The 20,631-nt window shown below is 37.9% G+C and overlaps 1 protein-coding gene across 1 annotated transcript in view; it reads right to left on the bottom strand.

The window, feature by feature from the left end:
* Positions 1–20,631, bottom strand: part of LRP1B (LDL receptor related protein 1B) — a gene marked incomplete at both ends in the record, with an annotated part of 775,176 nt that overhangs the window by 234,492 nt on the left and 520,053 nt on the right. Inside the window, 4 exons of the mRNA XM_080621164.1 lie at positions 8,735–8,979; positions 9,893–10,057; positions 15,238–15,442; positions 17,016–17,207. Coding sequence (XP_080477290.1) covers positions 8,735–8,979; positions 9,893–10,057; positions 15,238–15,442; positions 17,016–17,207 — 807 coding nt within the window. The remainder of the gene's footprint in view (positions 1–8,734; positions 8,980–9,892; positions 10,058–15,237; positions 15,443–17,015; positions 17,208–20,631) is intronic.

Consider the following 20,631-nt stretch of genomic DNA (forward strand, 5'->3'; position numbering starts at 1 on the left):
ATATAATACTTTTAAGTTGTTGACAATCTATTCCTACTCATATTTAAAACCAGTTACAGATCTTATCCTCTGCTCCCTGTCAACACTTTTACAGGGCAAAAGATCCTTCTGCTGTACTCACTCAAAATCTTTATATGACCTGATTACATCTGATTATTTTAGCATCAGTCTTTGGAATCTGCAAGTTAGGTCTGATCAGAGAACACATTAGTTCTACAATACATATTTATTTCCTATATTCATTATTTCTATTTCATTTCTTAACCATTCACTTGAAGAATTAGTGAGTCTACCATCTAACAAAAAATTACATATTCAGCATGACCCAAAATAAACAAGAATATTGTTCGGTCAAAGTGAGCACAATTCTTCACGATACTCTATTGTATATATGATGGCTTTATGGTAATTCTGATGCTCTTGATAATGAATCTCTCAGTTTCCCACCCATCCCCAGTGTACAGTTTGAGCTACTGCAAAAAACAAACAGAAAAAGGTAATTAATCACATAAGTTACAAAATAAGACAGGACTGCCCGGAGTGGCTGACCTAAAAAAATCATATTGGCATACTAGGCAGATAAGAAAGGCAGATGTAAAAGAACAAGTGCTGTAATGCTACGATATTCCCATAGGGAAAGGCCAAATGCAATGGTACTTTTAGGAGCAGGTATTATGCTTTATAGAAAGCTTTCAAAAAAATCAGAAATTCACCAGTCAAGTAAGCAAAAAAAAAAAAAAGTGAGTAACAAAGGATTAAATTAAATCCAAGTGTGAAAAGCTATGCAAGAGTTAAATGACAGTGACCGAGAAATAAAACATCTGATAAAATTCAATACATGTATAAAATACACAAGGGAAAAAAAACAAACAAAAACCCCCAAAAAACCAACACCAAAACCAATCTCAAGTTACACACATGTGAATGAGCACTGAAATAGCATCCATACCTACAAGATCCTTTTCTGAAGCAACGGATTAATTTATATTTATGAAACTGCTGTCCAATACCCTTCTTATTACAAGAGGTAGAACACACTGAAAAGAATTATCAGCGTTATGGTTAAAACAAGAAAGACTAGGTCCTCTCTCACATAGTGCAGCTACCCACCAAAGCCACCTGCCCAAAAAGTTACAGACATCAAGAGTTTGTGTAAATTCAAAAGTCAACCAGAAAAGTTCATGCAAGAAGAATCAGTCAAAGGCTTTAAAGCACATAGATATCACTTTAGGTTTAAAAATTACTGAGCTTGAGGTTACTGTAAGCTGGCAAGGAGGACATGGGAGGAACATGGCTGTTACCTTTCAGAGGTCCATACTTCTGTAGGTGCTAATAAGCCCTCATCAAAGACAGAATGCTGAGTTAAGACAAAGGTATTAAAGAATGCTCTTAAAATTTCTAAAACAAAAATGGAACTTTCAAAAGCCACAAAGGAATCTAATTTAAAGTTCAGAAAATTTACATATATTTTGCATGACCTATAATACATATACCAAGCTTGCTGCTAGCTTTGAAATAAAAATAGTATATACAAGTAAGCTGTGATAAAATCTGAAAGCAATAATTTTTTTAAATACACCCCTTCCCCCCCAAAAAAAACCCAGCCAACACTTTGCTCATGTGCATCTTAAACTATCTTTCTGTAAACAAGTTATTTTAAACAGCTGGCAATTCATGCCTCAAGAGAATATGGTAACAAAACAGTGCTATCACATTAGATGCTTTTCATGTTTTAATTACTTTTTTTTTCATGTTTTAAATTACTCCAATTTAATTAATTGGAGCCCAATGGCACCAATACACTTTATATTCAGCAGTTATTGTACTACTTGTCCTGATTTTTAGACTATAAAAATCGATCTGCAAAAAGAAAAATAATGCCATGGCCATGGCTGATTTTGTAGAATCCTGCCAATTTACTCCTCTCATCACTATCCCCAGTAGTACAACTCTTGGTACAACTCCTAGTGCCTGAAATAGAAGACCTTGTTCTTTGCAGCAGGTATTTTTTTAAAAATACAATGTTAGCTGGGAAAATACTCTTCCCAGAAAACTTGTGTTTGCTATGTTAATAGTATTCCTGATACAGATCTTTGATTCTGTGAAGATGAGTAGATCTCAAACTCATATTTCTGAGATGTGACACCATTCTGCATTAGGTCACAAAGCCTTCCACAATCCCCTGTGGTTTACTGACAGAGGAACCTATCATCCATGCAAATATCTCACTATAACTTCATTACCTTAAATTAGCATCTGTGATAGAATAAGTGAAATAACATTGCTTTAAGCTACAGGAATTTATTTAGTGCTGCTCTATTTTATTTTGATCAAGCTAAGCTGAATATTATATTTTAAAAGCTAATAATCTTTCATGTACAAAGGTGACCTAGATATATACCTATGGAGTTGAGAGTACAAAATGTCTTTCAGTGCTATATTCATATTGACATTTTGCAATGTAAATCTACTGTTAATTTTATTTTGGAATTATAAACTGAATGCTATCTTATTTCATTTATTGCAAAATTGCTACAGATTTGGAAGAAAAAGTAAGAGCTAATCACACAGTATCACCATTTTTCCCTAGTTCCAACAAAGCTAGGTACTGGGAATTTATAGAAATAAATTGCTTCCATTGAAAGACAATAATTTAGAGCCCAAAAGGCCAACATAAATTGGAATCAGATGTTGTCTACATCATAAAATAAAAGCTGCAATTACACAACTTGATATTTGATCTTCTTGATTCTGGCAAATAAGAGCTGAAAACTCTTCTACAGATTATACCTTGCCTTGAGGCCAAGGTATCTGTGACTATGGAATACTGACTCATCCCAGGCTGTAGTTTCTCCCTGAAGACATTGCCTGGCCCCAGTCCAAATAGAAAATAGTTGGTTGCTTGCTTTTTTTCCGACAGCAAAAAATGGCTAATGGGAACTCTACTGCAACTGTGAAAACACTAACTACGGAAAACAGCTTCCTCAAATCCCAAAGCTGAGGAAGGGATTAATTATAAAAATAGCAAAAATCATTGCTTGAAGGGGGCGTGCAGAGATGCGTATTTACTCCACCCATATTTTAAGACCCTGGGCCTATACACTCTTTTATCCAGAAGTGAGACAGCTTTGTTAGGATGGTGCCCTAGCCTAAAAAGTAAATTCTCCTAAGAGGAGAAGCAATAAAGCCCAAGAACTTGACATCCACTGAAAAACTTCAACATTCTTCTTTGATGTAAGTTCATTATTATTTTAAAATAAAACCATCTCAAAAGGTAACCTGACATCACATATTGCAAGGTAGATTAGTTGTTCACTGAGAGTCCTTATTACAGTAGTTGGTGAGTCTAAGCATGATGACAAACAGTGAGTTGCATTCATTGCTCTCTTTTTTCCTGATGCATGCTATCAGAGAGCACTCTTCAAATCTTTTGATTACAAATGTGCAGGGAGAATTTTACTTGCTGGTAGCCATTTACATTAGAGCTATATCCATTTTTGTATGTATAAATAGTGCAGAACTTGGTTCTAAGACATTTACGAAACCAAACAAAACAGTCAGGATTTAATGTTTTCAAATTAAGATTGCCCAGAACTGACTAACAAAACAGTCTGAATAGCTTACTGAAACTACAAACCCTGAGTGACAAGAAAAACAATACGTGATACAAATTTTAAAGTAGTTTCTCTTACCATGATCTCTTATCCAGAAATCACAGAACATTCTGTAACTAACTGGTGGTCATCCTCCAGTAGCATTTTTTCCTTTCCTATATTTACATACAAATTAAGTCACTGTCTTTTCTTATATATCAAAATAAGAACATTCAGTTTTTTCACCATCTGTATTTTGTAGGGCACGTCTCAAGACCTTCTATATCTCAAAGCTATATCTTTATAGCTAGATATGGCCCTGATGTGTCCTTGTCCTGGTTTCAGCTGGGATAATTTTCTTCCTCGTAGCTGGTACAGTGCACTGTGCAAACTTCTGTCACATGAGTCGTGGACATCTGACTCCATCTGGATCTTTGCATAACTGCCGAGGCCATCAAAAACCACCTCCAGCATATCTAATTCCCTCAGGTATTGGATACCTTTGTCCATGGCCGTCCACTTGCCTGGGTGACATTAACATCATTCCCTTCTATAGCGTGTAAAAGTCTGATTGAGTAGGGCCAGCTTGACTGGATCTTTAAGGAGTTGAGGCTTTCTCCAATAGGACTGCTGTTGTTTAACCTGGCAGGCAGCTAAACACTATTATAGAATCATAGAATAGTTAAGGTTGGAAAGGACCTTAAGATCATCTAGTTACAACCCCCCTGCCATGGGCAGGAACACCTCACACTAAACCATGCCACCCAAGGCCTCATCCAACCTGCCCTTCAACACCGCCAAAGATGGAGCATTTACAACCTCCCTGGGCAACCTGTTCCAGTGCCTCACCACCCTCACAGAAAAGAATTTCTTCCTTATATCCAATCTAAACTTCCCCTGTTTAAGTTTGAACCCGTTACCCCTTGTCCTGTCACTATGGTCCCTGATGAAGAGTCCATCCCCAGCATCCTTGTAGGCCCCCTTCAGATACTGGAAGGCTGCTATGAGGTCTCCATGCAGCCTTCTCTTCTCCAGGCTGAACAGCCCCAACTTTCTCAGCCTGTCTCCATACGGGAGGTGCTCCAGTCCCCTGATCATCCTGGTGGCCCTCCTCTGGACTTGTTCCAACAGTTCCATGTCCTTTTTCTGTTGAGGACACCAGAACTGCACACAATACTCCAAGCGAGGTCTCACGAGAGCAGAGCAGGGGGGCAGGATCACCTCCTTCGACCTGCTGGTCACACTCCTCTTGATGCAGCCCAGGATGCGGTTGGCTTTCTGGGCTGCGAGCGCACACTGAAGCCGCCTCATGTTCATTTTCTCATCGACCAACAGCCCCAAGCCCTGCTCCACAAGGCTGCTCTGAATCTCTTCTTTGCCCAACCTGTAGCTGTGCCTGGGATTGCTCCAACCCAGGTGTAAGACCTTGCACTTGGCATGGTTAAACTTCATAAGTTGGCATCAGCCCACCTTACAAGAGTGTCAAGGTCCCTCTGGATGGCATCCCTTCCCTCCAGCAAATCAACCGAACCACACAGCTTGGTGTCATCAGCAAACTTGCTGAGGGCGCACTCAATCCCACTGTCCATGTCACCGACAAAGATGTTGAACAAGACCGGTCCCAACACCAGTCCCTGAGGGACAGCACTCGTTACTGGTCTCCAGCCAGACATTGAGCCATTGACCACAACTCTTTGCGTGTGGCCGTCTGGCCAGTTCTTTTTCCACCGAGTGGTCCACCTATCAAATTGATGTCTCTCCAATTTAGAGACAAGGATGTCATGTGGGACAGTGACGAACGCTTTGCACAAATCTAGGTAGATGACATCAACTGCTCTGCCCCTGTCCATCAGTTTCGTAGCCCCATCATTGAAGGCCAACAAACTGGTCAGGCAGGATTTCCCCTTAGTGAAGCCATGCTGGCTGTCACCAACCACCTCCTTGTTTTTCATGTGCCTTAGCATGCTTTCCAGGAGAATCTGCTCCAAGAGTTTGCCAGGCACAGAAGTGAGACTGACTGACCTGTAATTCCCCGGGTCATCCATTTTCTCCTTCTAGAAAATGGGGGTTATATTTCCCTTCTTCCAGTCGTCGGGAACTTCACCTGACTGCCATGATTTTTCAAATATGATGGCCAGTGGCTTAGCAACTTCATTTGCCAGCTCCTTCAGGACCCGCGGATGGATTTCATCAGGTCCCATGGACTTGTGTACGTTTAGGTTTTTAAGATGGTCTCGAACCAGATCCTCTCCTACAGTGGGCCTAGGGTCTTCATTCTCACAGTCCCTGCCTTCGCCTTCCAAGACTTGGGTGGTGCGGTCAGAGACTTTGCCAGTGAAGACTGAGGCAAAGAAGTCATTAAGAACCTCAGCCTTCTCCAAATCCAGGGTAGTCAGTTCTCCCCATATCTTCCGAAGGGGGCTTACGTTGTCCCTAGTCTGTCTTTTACTCTCAATGTACCTATAGAATCCCTTCCTGTTATCCTTAATATCCCTAGCCAAGTTCAATTCTAGCTGGGCCTTAACCTTCCTGACCTGGTCCCTAGCTTCCCGGACACTGTTGGTGGTATATATATGGTATATAACCAATAGGAGGGCAACTCACCTCATTCACTAATCATTACATGTTCTGTTTTGGATGATCTGTTTTCTTGTTTACAGATAACCTATGAGTTATTGATATAAAAATACAAAACGCCTGCAGAGACCTAATTCTTCCCTCCAATGGCTGATACAAGTAATTAAATATTTGCTACATGTGTACAGAAAAGCTATATTGAAGAACTGGACTATCTTGAAAAAACTGGCGTTTCAGCCATGGTTGAGATCAATAATCTAAAGCATGCATTTCAAAGAATGGGTTTTGAAATTGTCACCAATCTCATGGTAATGTCACCCTGTGCTATACTTGGTTTTGTAATTTTAAATTTATTTTCAACATCAGTGTAGCTATAGTCTTATCAAAAAATGTCACTTCATTCAGTTCTTCATTTTACATGGGGATCCACTGCGAGAACTGATCTCCAAGTATCCTTCCAACAAAATCAGAAGTATAATCAGGACCATTTTCTTCTACTCAGCATCCTACCTTACTCTGTCGTTATTACTTAAACAACAACCTCATTCTCATTATTTCACATTGAATAAAATAAAAAATCTGACTCAGAAGCTCAAGGATGCCTAGTAAATGACTATGTACCAATGCTTTCCAGCTATTTCCCTTAACCTTTACGATTCCCAAGCCAGGGGTACAGGGACTTTGAAGGGGTCAACGTTTAAGAAGTCAGAAAATAAGGAACTATAAAGCCCTATATATTAAAAGTCTATAAATTAAAAGTCTCTTTTTTATGATAGTAGAAGTGGAGATAACTGCAAGGAAGAATAATATTGCCAGTTGTCTGCATTATATAAGTATCTTGAACTCATCTCTCCTCAACTGGACAGCAGTTGGGGAAAAAAGGAAGCATGATGGGAGGTAGGAAGATGTGTTTGGACCAGTAGCAGTGGGTACTACCAGCAGGTAGGTATCAGAATGAAATCACAGAAAATTTGCCAAGTCCCTCTAGAATTCCTTTGGATTTAATTATTACTTATGGTATTAGCAACATGCTTAGATACAGTCTATATATTGCCATAACAAGACAGAAAATATAGAGTGGAAAATAATTTTACATCAGTTAAAGAAAATCTCTGTATTTGCAATCCTCATAATCCTCAGAGAAGTAACAAATACAGTTATACTCTAGAAAAATACTAGATGTGCAACTAACTGGATACTCTGATTTCTTTCTTGGTCCTTATGAATCTGCACACATAGGATTACTTAAATCAGTAACTTTCTTGACCAAATATTTACTATCTGAATGAGCGACTCACTGTTCAGTGACAAAAATCATATAAAGCTTCAGCTGAAGTTATAACAAAATCATTAGTCTTTTTACTTATGTGACAGACACTGTAAATCTGTCTCAAGGAGCTAAGCTTTATCAAGTTCCTGCATTTTTCATTAAGAATTAAATAGAATATTTTATTAAATCAGATAGATAAAATCTAGTCAGTTTTCAAGATTGATATGGTTTTATCTTAAATTATAGTAGATGAAGATGACTAAATACACAACCACTGTTGTACTATCTGCCTAATGACAAAGCCTATTGGGTTTTTGTATTGCTGTACAACTTACCATAGTTGTACAGCAGTACTCTGGTACAAACAGATGTTACGCTATAAAAGCTGGAAAAAAATTGAAATTGAAATATATACACGTTAAGAGGTAAGCTTTACACAGATGAAAATGTGATATTAAAAGTTACAAAATAACGCAACAAGAAATAATTACAGAATTTCCTATTACTCAATCAATGTATATACTGTGAACTTCCTTTCAGTTTTGACTGTTACCCACTCCAAAAATAAGTTTTGATGCTTCTTGAAATTTTAAGCTCCAAACTCATGCCTCCAGCAGACCTAGTTCATTCTCCATGAAAGACATACTGTGTTAATTTGAAATTGAAAATCGGAAATGTTATTTAAGATAAAAGTTGTTAAGGGAATAGGATATGCTTTGTAAAAGTGTCAGTTTATGGACAACACCCAGTTGGGGCTATTTAGGTAGAAAAGTAGATTCTGCCACTGCGATCAGCTAAGCTATGCAGTCCTAAGAGTGAACAAGAAGACTGAAAAGCAAATAGTCAAGTGAATGAAAAAATTAAGGCATATTATAGCACAGAGTTAATATTTACAACTAAAAATTGTATCCACAGTTTATTCCACAGAAAAGTTGTCATCCTCTGCAGAGAAGCAAGAGAGAGTGAACACTGCATTTTTCCTTCTGTTAGACTAGTTACTAGTTTATTTTTTTAAAGTTAAAAAAATAAGTTGGACCTTTTAAATAAATGTGGTTCTGCACTAGCTTTGTAGTAGATTAAGATCAAGAGACCAAATGGGCAATATTCACAGGCACTGATCCGGTAAAGCTTCTGGTTTGAATATTCTATTATCACACATTGAACAGTAGTGCTGAACAAAACAATTAAGAATTGACAGTTCAAGGCAAATTCATATACAGATATTTGTATATTAAATTAATATACTAAATTCCCTCCCCTCCACATAATAATTAATTATTCTACAAATAGTTACCTTGTGGTTGACGACTTGGATGATATATCTGAAGATCAAATGGCTGAGCACTTGTCTTTTGTATTACAGTGACATTTTGGCCAGTCCATTTATTGGCTTTTGCAAGTGTATTGGTCCGCCAATCTGTCCAATAAACTTCACTCCCATACAAAGAAACGGCAAACGGGTGAGAAAGGTATTCATGACCCCGTATAATCTCTATCATGCTGGTTCCATCATATAATGCAGAATAAATGGCATCTGACCTGCAAGATAATCCCAGATTTCAGATTACGTAAAAATTAAATGAAAATCAACACAACCCTTATGTTATTACGCAAAATGCATAAAAACCTTACTCTTACATACTGATAAGACCAAAGAATGATTAAAGTGCAATCATTAACTTCAGAGATGATTTAGTTCACCTTATTTAACTGGGAATATGAAATACTGGTTTGCTTGTATACTGTTTTTAAACTCAAATTTGCCTCCATGTTGTGAAAATACAGCAGAAAAATAAGTTTCCATTCAAATGAACTTAGAGAAAAAACAGTGAAATAGCTTGGGTCTTCCACATGTGTCAGAGAAGACACATGTACAAATGCTCTCTAAGGCCAGGAGCCATGGACGATACTGCAGCTTGCAGGGCAGAAGCTTCGCTGTTGAGGGGCACATCCCACTGACCCTGGGCAAGGTGAGCAGAGCAAGCCACAGCAGTGGCAGCGTGGTTCAACCAATAGTCAAAATCACCAGAAAAGTTTATGATGACAAGACAGGACTGGACCAGGAAGGCTCATTGCCACCCAGCGCTGTGGCCAGGCAGGAGACCGGTGGTGTCACCTGGACAGGGGATGAGGTCCAGGGATGAGCTGAAATGGTCTCTTGAGACCACAGGCTGGATGTGCAGTGGAAGGTGCCTGAGAAGCCTGCTCAGGGCCATAAAAGTCTGCTGGTACAGACTATGAAGAAATTATGCATACTAGTAACACAATTAAAGAAATGTACATACTGTATATTTGCTCACCAGACTCTTTACATATATACTGTATATTCCACTTCCATACATAATAACTTACATTCCTACACTGTAAGCATACATTTACAGTGTAGGTCACATTTCTGTACGTAAAAATAAGGATATATAAACAGATAACAAGAATACTGTTATCACTTTACCTGGCATCTGTCCACACTATTCTTTTTTCAAAGTGATCTACAGTAAGGCCATTAGGCCAGGCTCCAGTATCCATATCTTTGTATATGATCTTTCTTTCTGCTCCACTCATGGAAGCAGATTCAATGCGAGGAAAATTTGCATCCCAGTCTGTCCAAAACAGGATTCTAGTGAGAGCAAAATGAAAATGAAAAGAGATACAAGAAAATACTAAAGCACGAAGAATAAATTGAAATTATTATTTAAGACAAAGAAAAAAGTTTCAGTCAAACATTTCAAATGAAAGGAATAAATAGATTAATCTGGGCAACTATATAAATTCCTTGAAGTAACAGGGTAACATGGAGGTAGTATTTCTTATTAGTGTCAGAACAATCGTTAAGTTTCAAAAAGTTTTTTAAAAACTTGATGTTTAATTGTGTTCCATTTTCATGACCATTCATACACATAACAGCTTTTCTTGTCTTCTATAATTAGAAACCCATTTCATTAAAAAAACAATAAAAAATGACAGCAATCCACAGATGCAGAGGGGAGAAAGGAAGAAAAGTGTTTTGAGGTAGCAGGGATTAAACAACAGGCCAACTAGAGATTTCCACTTAGTCTTAAGAGTGTTTCAGTCAAGACCACAAGATTTTGGTATGTAACTAGCAGATTTTATACAGATTAGTCTTGCTAAGAAAACTGAAAAGATATGCTGTACAGTAGCCTAAGTTGTGTACTATCTGCAACTTTTTTTCCAGTAAGGTAAGCTTTCACTAGTACAGCCAAAGAAGTTACTTAAGTAACAGAAGCAGCGTCACCAAAAGGCCCAAAATACACTCTTAACTGTTCTTACCTTATTAAATTTTACATATTATTTATTTTATTTTTTGAAGGAAAAGAATGCCTTTGATATGAAAACTTTTGATTAGTTGTAAAGAGTTAACTGCAGAGTCAGACTGCAACAAAACTTTTGACAAGCAACATTGGCCAGAATTAGTCCTTAACATATATTATATAATAAGGACTCTCCATTTAGTGCCTATGAACAGTAGCACAATCTATATTTAAATAATAAGGGATAAGGGTATAAAAAGGCCTATCTTTCTATCAAATTCAATTTCTCTCTCCCTGGGTGAGGATCTCTTCTCTGTGTGCACGCTGTGTGAACAGACAGCTATGTGCCAGCAGCTGGAGCCAGACAACAGGTCACAGCACAGGGTGGGAGTGACCTGTGATGACAGATCACACATTTGGGCGCATGAAAACAGAGCAACTGAGACTGCGCACATCAGCATGTGATCACTGTCAAAGGGGAAAGCTAGACTTAATTGGTGTGTTAAGTGGCTTGGCAGCCAGATGTATGCATGCATCTCTGTAAGCAAGGCACATGGGAGCGTTGGATACCAGAGGGACCAAGGGGGCAGGCAAACTGGCGCAGAGACTGTGAGGTCTGGGGCCTGAGGCACCCATTTGTATGTGTGTGTGTTGTATGTAAATCTTTGTGGAAGGCAGCTGGGAACAGCAAGGATCGAGGGCTAGCTACTGGATAGACTGGGTGCCTATGCCCAGCTACAGCAGAATGTGTAATGGATCATTAACAGCTAGTGCGGGGCAGAAGCACTGTGAGCTCGTACATGCAGCTGGGCAGCCCAGCCATATGAACGCCAGCCACTGGCTACAATGATTGCCTAAACTCAGTTACTGGAGGAAACCACATTACACATATATATTTCCCATTAAAAGACCTTCATCCTTAACAGCCAGAGCGGATCGCAGGATGGTATCATTGGCGCTGCTGCTCGTTTGTGTTGAGAGTTTCATAGAATCATAGAATAGTTAGGGTTGGAAAGAACCTTAAGATCATCTAGTTACAACCCCCCTGCCATGGGCAGGAACACCTCACACTAAACCATGCCACCCAAGGCCTCATCCAACCTGCCCTTCAACACCGCCAAAGATGGAGCATTTACAACCTCCCTGGGCAACCCATTCCAGTGCCTCACCACCCTCAGTAAAGAATTTCTTCCTTATATCCAATCTAAACTTCCCCTGTTTAAGTTTGAACCCGTTACCCCTTGTCCTGTCACTATGGTCCCTGATGAAGAGTGTCCCAACACCAGTCCCTGAGGGACAGCACTCGTTACTGGTCTCCAGCCGGACATCAAGCCACTGACCACCACTCTTTGCATGCGGCCATCCAGCCAGTTCTTTTTCCACCGAATGGTCCACCTATCAAATTGATGTCTCTCCAACTTAGAGACAAGGATGTCATGTGGGACAGTGTCGAACACTTTGCATATGTCCAGGTAGATGATATCAAGTGCTCTACCGCTCTCCATCAGTTCTGTAGCCCCATCATAGAAGGCCACCAAATTGGTGAGGCAGGATTTCCCCTTAGTGAAGCCATGCTGGCTGTCACCAACCACCTCCTTGTTTTTCATGTGCCTTAGCATGCCTTCCAGGAGAATCTGCCCCAAGATTTTGCCAGGCACAGAGGTGAGACTGACTGACCTGTAATTCCCCGGGTCATCCATTTTCTCCTTCTAGAAAATGGGGGTTGTATTTCCCTTCTTCCAGTCGTCGGGAACTTCACCTGACTGCCATGATTTTTCAAATATGATGGCCAGTGGCTTAGCAACTTCATTTGCCAGCTCCTTCAGGACCCGCGGATGGATTTCATCAGGTCCCATGGACTTGTGTACGTTTAGGTTTTTAAGATGGTCTCGAACTAGATCCTCTCCTACAGTGGGCCTAAGGTCTTCATTCTCAGTCTCTGTGTCTGCCTTCCAAGACTTGGGTGGTGCAGTCAGAGACTTTGCCAGTGAAGACTGAGGCAAAGAAGTCATTAAGAACCTCAGCCTTCTCCAAATCCTGGGTAGCCAGTTCTCCCCCTATCTTCCGAAGGGGGCCTGCGCTGTCCCTAGTCTGTCTTTTACTTGCAACGTACCTATAGAATCCCTTCCTGTTATCCTTAATATCCCTAGCCAAGTCCAATTCTAACTGGGCCTTAGCCTTCCTAACCTGGTCCCTAGCTTCACAGACAACATCTCTGTATTCTTGCCAGGCCGCCTGTCCTTGCTTCCACCTTCTATAAGCCTCTTTTTCCCTTTGAATTTTCCTTAGCAGCTCCTTATCCATCCAAGGAGGTCTCCTGGCCCTCCTGCTGCACTTTCTTCTAGTTGGGATGCAACACTCCTGAGCTTGTAGCAGGTGATCCTTGAATAACATCCAACCTGCGTAGACCTATGTGGCCACATGTATTTACATTTATGTTTATTTATACTTACGTCTGTGTGTGTGTGAACTGAGAATACATGCTCGGGCTCACTGCAGGTTGGAATGCAGCTTCAGCAGCTGTGCCTCCATTAAGACTGCACAAATCTGTTATCTCAAACCAACCATCCACTCTGAATCATCAGTGTTTGTTCATGTTTATTTGTGAGATGATTGAGGAGCTGTTCCCATCTGCATTCAAAGATTTTATTCTTCTCTCACTTCTAACAAAATGTAGCATGCAATTGCTTCTAGCTTTTCAGAAGGCAGATTAAGATTTCAGTTTCAGGAAGAGTGGTGATTTGATTTTTTTTCCCCTTCCCAACCATTTAATTTGAGCAACTTATCTGCCATGCCTTCTGCCAACAAGATGCCTCTTTTTAAAGATCCCTACAGATAAGTAATGCACTCTGTAAGTAAGCTTCCTAGCATCTGAATTGAGAGGCCAGCATACTTACTTGCTAAAGCACATAGCTCATAATTCAGAATTTAGGTCCAGGAAGGACCTCAGGTTCCAGAATCTGGGGCCTTTATCCACTTTTATTTTTATGTCTAAAGCTGTGTTTCTGAAATAAGTATTCAAGGATGTCGTGGTTTAAGCCCAGGCCGTAAATCAGAACCACGCAGTCCACTTCTCCCCCCCCACCTTAGTCAATCTGGTGTGCCCCAGCTCCCCGAGGCTCAAAAGGAAGACAGATAATAGATCATAGCAGGTTCTTGAGCAAAGCTAAATATCATAACTGCTCTTTGTAATTTATATTATTGATGGCAATTTTTTTTTTTCCCCTCTCAAAGAACCATAATTGTAAGAAGAGGATGTAGCTCCTGACCAATACCTTCTAGCCCCCCTAAGAGGATCCACCTATACACAATATTGTATAATGAGCTTTCTGTAATGAGTTTGCAATTTCATATAGCCTCAAAACACTGCTCTAACTCTAAGAATCATAACATTTTTGCAGTGGTAAACTGAATTTCAATGCAGAATCAGAACTGAAACCTGGCTCCATGAACAACCGGGTTCCAAGAACAGTTTCACTTCTATACCAGAACTTAAGTCAATTGACTTAAATTTGAATATAAATGGTTTATATGGCTCATTTTTGCCCTGTCAAAATATGAGGCTAATTTTACAAGAAAGAAAAAATACTCTAAGCAAAGTTTTAATGTTGGTGCTTTGTTTTACTGTGAAGATTTTCAAATGGAATTGTGAAATACTTTCACACATTTGATGACTGTTAAAATTATTCTTTATGCTAACACAATAAAAAATGTTTTCCTGTATTATCAAAATCAGACAATATTTTAGTTCAAGCATACTTTTCTGAAACACCCAATTTTGACCTGTTTTAATTAATATCTTGTTTGATATTATGAAAATATTCTAATTTTTATTAGAAACATTTAATTATGGCAACACTAGATAAAATACATATTTATAGTAGTAGGCCGAATCTACTACACTCAGTTGCTTATGATGAAAAATATTGTAGTTTATAGACTATCCCTTATGAATAGGTAGAAAAAAATACTGACAGAAGTTGGCAAGTACTGTCTTCGCTTTAAAGATGGAAAACCAAACACAAAAGGTGGGATTTACCTCACTCAACTTTTAGTGTTCCATTAACCTCTACACTATACTTTTATAACCCCACCAAAAACAAAACCCAGTCTCAATCTTTAAATGAGATGAATCACCTTGGCAATACCTAAATCTGTCCATTAATTGCACAGGAAGGTTAGACCTAGTTACTATCATCCACATCATGATATAGAGCCTTACTATCATCCAAGGCTCCAGTTACATCCACAGTAAAAAATTAAACAATCACATAGCAAGAGAAGTAATCTGCCAACAAACAGATCCCTGTATTCCGCAACTTAGCTTTTCTTGACCCTTTTCATTGGTGCAAAACACAGTAGCAATGCATTGTATTTCATTCAAAATATTCTTTCAAGAGCCATTAAAAGTAAGTTAAGAACTATAACTCACAGTAAAAAAAAGAAAAAGAAATAAAACCATCTCATATTTAAACCTCTATCTTTAAAATACTTTGCAACACAAAAAACCACAATCTTTTATAATTACCCATATCTGGGATCCAAAGCAATAGCCCTTGGATGCTCCATAGCTCCTGCTATTAATGTTGTTCTTAAAGTGCCATCTAGTTTCGCTACTTCAATTTGGTCCAAATTACTGTCTATCCAGTATATGTTTCCCGCAATCCAATCTACAGTGAGACCTTCAGGTGTGGCCAGGCCATGTTGAACTACCACCTCGATGGCACTAACACCTTAAAAAAAAAAAAAAAACAACAAAGATGGTGGCGGGTAAGTCCTAAAGAACTAATGTAGAATCTGATACAGTGAACATGGACATACAAGTCTATCACACGCTCTTGGAGAGAACTGCTGATTAATTTGATGGATGGTAGTATTTGTTCCATGTGACTTTTTTTTTTTTTTACAAATGTGTAAAGTACAATTTCAGTAGTGTACAAATAAACATCCACAGTAATCAAATGTTTGTTCGATGCTTTAATAAGTAAAGTTCTTAAACTTTCAATAAAGGTCAGAGATCACACACATAGTAACACAGGAAGATGTACATTTGCCTTATTACCAGTGACCTCTTTTGCAGCAACTGGAAAGTACGTGCTCATGCTTCACTTCCCAGTGACCAATTAGACAGAACTCCTTCAGCTCTATTTCAGTTTTTTCTCAATCAGAAAAAGTGAAAACCTACAGATTGTGATGAAAATATAAATCACAGGGAGAACCCTGTTTGGACTACATATTGTGAAACACTCAAACAAATAGCCTTGCTTAGTCACTATCTACTAACAGCTCTTCCCTACCAATACTGTCTCTGGAGGCTTTCAAAATTTTTCACATAAAGGGCAAGTACAGAAGCACTCTAGCAGCCCTCAGGACCTTCAGGAAGGCACAGTGCTTCTTGCAGATGCAACTCTTGACAGTTCTTGACAGCCGCAAGACTGAGGGAGTAAATTTTATTTTATTTTTTTAATACAGCACAGAAATTACTTGGGTTCTGGTACAGTGTGATTATGTTACAGCGTGACAGTAACACATAAACACCACAGCCATTAAAGAAAAGTAGCAAGTCTTCAGCTGTCTTTATATACTTAATATTGTAGGATATTTCTTTCTTGGGCTGGATCTGGATCTAATACCATCTATTAAGGAGAAGAAAAACCCAGAAAAAAAACCCTAATGGTACTGGAGAACATATGCATAAATGAACACATGAACTTTTCCAGAAGCTGGTTAAACATGCTTATCCTGTTAGTTCATGCAGGAATGAAAACACCTGAATATACACTTCAACAAAGAACATTTTCTAGAAACACTTTGTAAATATTATGAGATTATTTCAAGTTATAGGCCATAATTATGTCACCAGGGCAAAGAACAAGTCTATCTGAATGCTATAAAATTATGAAACAAAATCTTTCACCTACTAAGAGCAGATAAATTATCAGACATCTGGTAAACTCTAAAACATTTTTAAGAAGGTGAAGGTAAATTACAAAAAAAAAAAAAAAAGTAAAAAAAAAAAATCAATATTGCACTCATTAGAAAAGGAAGAAGTATCAGCCCTTTGCATTTGCCATTTTCTGTTCTCTATACACTATTCCAAGAGGAAACTTTTATACCTTTATAATGTTTATAGAGCTATTTTCTAGCTCTAAATTCAAGCAGAATTTAGATATACACCTTTTTAAAGGCAGAATGTCATCACAAAATCTGTTTCTGTGAATGGTAGCTCAGTTACGAATTATCAGGTCTAACACCCTGCACTTGCAGTTGTTCTTACTATTGAGAAATTAAAGATTAAATTCATACCTCCAGAGAGTTTGCCTCTGTAAATTTTGTCCTCTACCACATCTGTCCAGTACAGTAAACTCTGACTGAAATGAAAATCAAGTGCTATTGTGTTTCTTAAACCAGGAACTAAGAGGCTGTAGTCACGTTTGTGAAGATCAATTTTTCTGATCTCATGTCGAATAGAAAAAATTATGAAAGCTTCAAATGGATCTGGAAGCAGAAGATTATACATTTCAAATGAATAATAAGAAAATATATAGTTACATATTGATATAGATGACAACTGGAATAAGAACAAAACCAGGATACTTTGTCAGGACAAACAGATGATTAAACCAATCATCTTTTGATAACGATTCTTTCAAATATATTGTCAGTCCCACAGACTTCTCACTTCTCCCTTTTAGTTGGGATCAAAGATAATGCTAAAGATGTTAAACATTAAATTCAGCAATATTGAACTCAACTATTGACCCATGCGTTGTAGCTCTACCACGAGTCCATAATTAGAGCCTTAAAAAGTCACGTTACCAAAAAAATCAAAATGTTTTCTTAAAAGTTTCAGAAAAAACAATCCATTAAATTGTACATAGTTTCAAATGCCTGTTAATTGAAACAATTTACTAAATATAAATAATTTACCTTTTAAATATAATATACCTTGTGTTTCCAATTGAAGTGCTTAAAAAAAAGTCACCCCAAACTACCAAGCAAGGAAATGAATATTTTATACACTTATTGATACACCCCATCACAAATACAACTACCACTAAAGTTCTCCTTCGTTACGCAATTAATGCTAGACTATTTGTACCTGTGAGTTTATATAAAATAATATCTGTGAACATTCTCTTCACAGGCCAACCATACTATAAAATTGCCTTTTTATTATAGTTCTTACATATTTTAGATTAGGAAAAGTTTTTCAAATCAGTAGCTGCAATAATAATAAAAAGAAAAATTCGATTCTGCAAACTGTGGAATCAAATAATTAACTTGGTACATCCAGTTTAATAAACAAAGTTTTTCACACAATCCTTCTATGTGGGAAAGTACCTTTCTTTCCTTCCCTCCCCGCCTCCAGTTCCCCACTCTCTCAAACACTCCCTCCCCCCCTTCTTTCTCCTACAGTGAAACACAAATTACACTGGAGTTTATGTTTTTCCATAGAATAAAACTTCCATTTTATACCAAAGACAGATTATTGGCAGTTTATAGCAACAGTCAATAATGCATTGTTCTAAAATATTAAAATAAAGAGTTGCACAAAAGGACGCATATATACCTCTTTTCAGAAGGATTAATTTCCTGTTCTTCTCTTGATAACCACTGCACACACAGATTAAATTATCTATGATGTTTTAAATTAATCAGGTACCTCAGCAGAGCTATATTTCTACTCTTGACATACTTGTTCACATTCTGGCTTGGACTTTCCAAATGATACCCCTATTTGTTAAAGCAAAGAATGACTTTCTGTAAAGCCAATTTTTCAAAGCTCTGCAGTAGTTAAATAACTTAATGATGAACAGGATTACTGATACCAGTAGCTATTTCACAAGTACCAGTTATCTGAACCTGAGAAACACTTTAATAGCACTTTCCAATTTCTGATAAATTGGCAGCTGTTAAGCAGGAGATCACAGGCTACTGACATACATTGGCAATCCCAATGTATAAGAACACACAGGATGGACATTACCAGTAGTTTCTTTTATGTTTCTCTGTAATTAACAACACAACGGAAAAAAGAAACCCAATAAATCTGTGCTATGTTGGATGGGTTTTTTCCATTTAAGGTAGAGGAAGTCTTATTTAAGCTCTACATCAAGTAGATGTACCTACAGTGCAAATTATTAAGTATACCAATGAAAAGAACTAGAGTTCAATTGGATCTTGACAAATTTAAGGTAAAATACTTAAGAATGTAAACCAATGATAAGAAATGGGTAAGAAAATGTGTAGGCCAACTAACACTTTGTAAACATTTTGTTTATTTGGACATTTTGGTTTAATAAGAAGGTCATATGGTGCTTTTTTCACTTTCTTTCCCTTCCCATAACAATGCAAATATTCAGATTCTTGGTTATTGTGTCTGATATACAGTGATGTCATAGATGTGATACCACATAAAAGAATAACTGATAAACAAAAGACACTGCATTGCAGTGCAAAATTTCTCTGGAAAGAATTCAGAAAGACAACAGAAACCAGTTTATATAGGTTCCTCTATGATAAAGCTATTTAAATGTAGCCACATGGATAGCAGCAATTATTGCCTAGCTGGTAAGCTGTGATCCAGAGTTCAGCCACCACTTTGTGTTACATACTGTAGCAATCAATCACCACAGTCTGGCCAACTGGAGCTTAGAATTTTCACTTATTACTGCCCAACTCTCCCTATTCTTGCATGTGTAATAAGTATCACATGTCAAGTGTAATAAGCTGCATAAAATTGAGTATATAACTAATGGGAGACCAGATCTGTAGGAAAGAATTTAGAAAATTAGATCAACAATGGCATGGCACTGTAAATAAGGTCAATTAAAGGTTTGCACCTGAAACAAATATGACATAATCCCTCTACTCCTTTCCCCTAAACTTTGGTAGAGATAGTCTACAATAATGTCCTCTGTCCTGAGTATGGCTCAAAGAAGAATGTGAATCAACTACAGGGATGCAAGAGGATATCAGCAAGTGTTGTAAGAGGTCTAGAAAGCATGGCCTGTAAGGAAAGAATGAATAATTTGGAATTATTTAATCTAAAAAACAATGAAATAAGATGATGAGTGCAAGCACACAAAATTCTCCAAAGACATACAAGGCTGATGAATTGAAAACAGGAAAATCTTGTTTTCTATATAAATAACAAGTAAGCCAAGGATTAAAGGCTTAAACTGGAGCAGGAAGACTCAGACTAGTGGGGAACAGAGAGGGGAATCTTTAGGAGTGTGAAGTACTACAACATCTCACCCCTGAGAAACTTGGAGCTCACCACTGAAAGTGTCTTGAAGATCTTTGAAAGCAGATAAACAACAGCAGTATTAGCCTTTGATCTTCCTTCCACCTTATCATTCAACGACTCTATAAAATGAGCTATATTAAAGTGATTTAGAATTTTCAGACTGAATTGAAACAGTTTTATTCAACATTACGCTTCAATCACCCTATAAAAGAAAATAAAGTATCAAATGGGCATAAGAAAAACTAAGAAACTGTAGTCTCACTTTTCTTACTTTCCAGCACATATGAATGTCACTGTGGGTTGATTTTTTTTTCCCTCTTAGATTCCAAATACTGGTCATCTCTATTTGCTTCAACTTAAAGTTTGTTTCAACTTTGTTTCCTCCACGAAGTTACTAACTCCATCTTAAACACTTTTAATTCTTTCATCTCTGTAACCCAGTAAGAATGCACTTTTTGAATTACTGTAGATGTCCATAAGAAAACAAATCAGACCGGTCCATAAGAAAACAGACTGGTCAAAAGTCACTAAGAGTAAGAAAAAAGCAATGTCATAAAATAAGAACTTTAACAGCAATGAATTAAAGTTCAGATATACAGAACTGCAGCAATATACCAGTAAAGGACGATTTGAGAGTCTACTATCTACAGGGCTCCGTAATGTCTGAAC

The sequence above is a fragment of the Psittacula echo genome (assembly GCF_963264785.1).
Source record: "Psittacula echo genome assembly, chromosome: 6".
In the NCBI taxonomy this organism is placed as follows: domain Eukaryota; kingdom Metazoa; phylum Chordata; class Aves; order Psittaciformes; family Psittacidae; genus Psittacula; species Psittacula echo.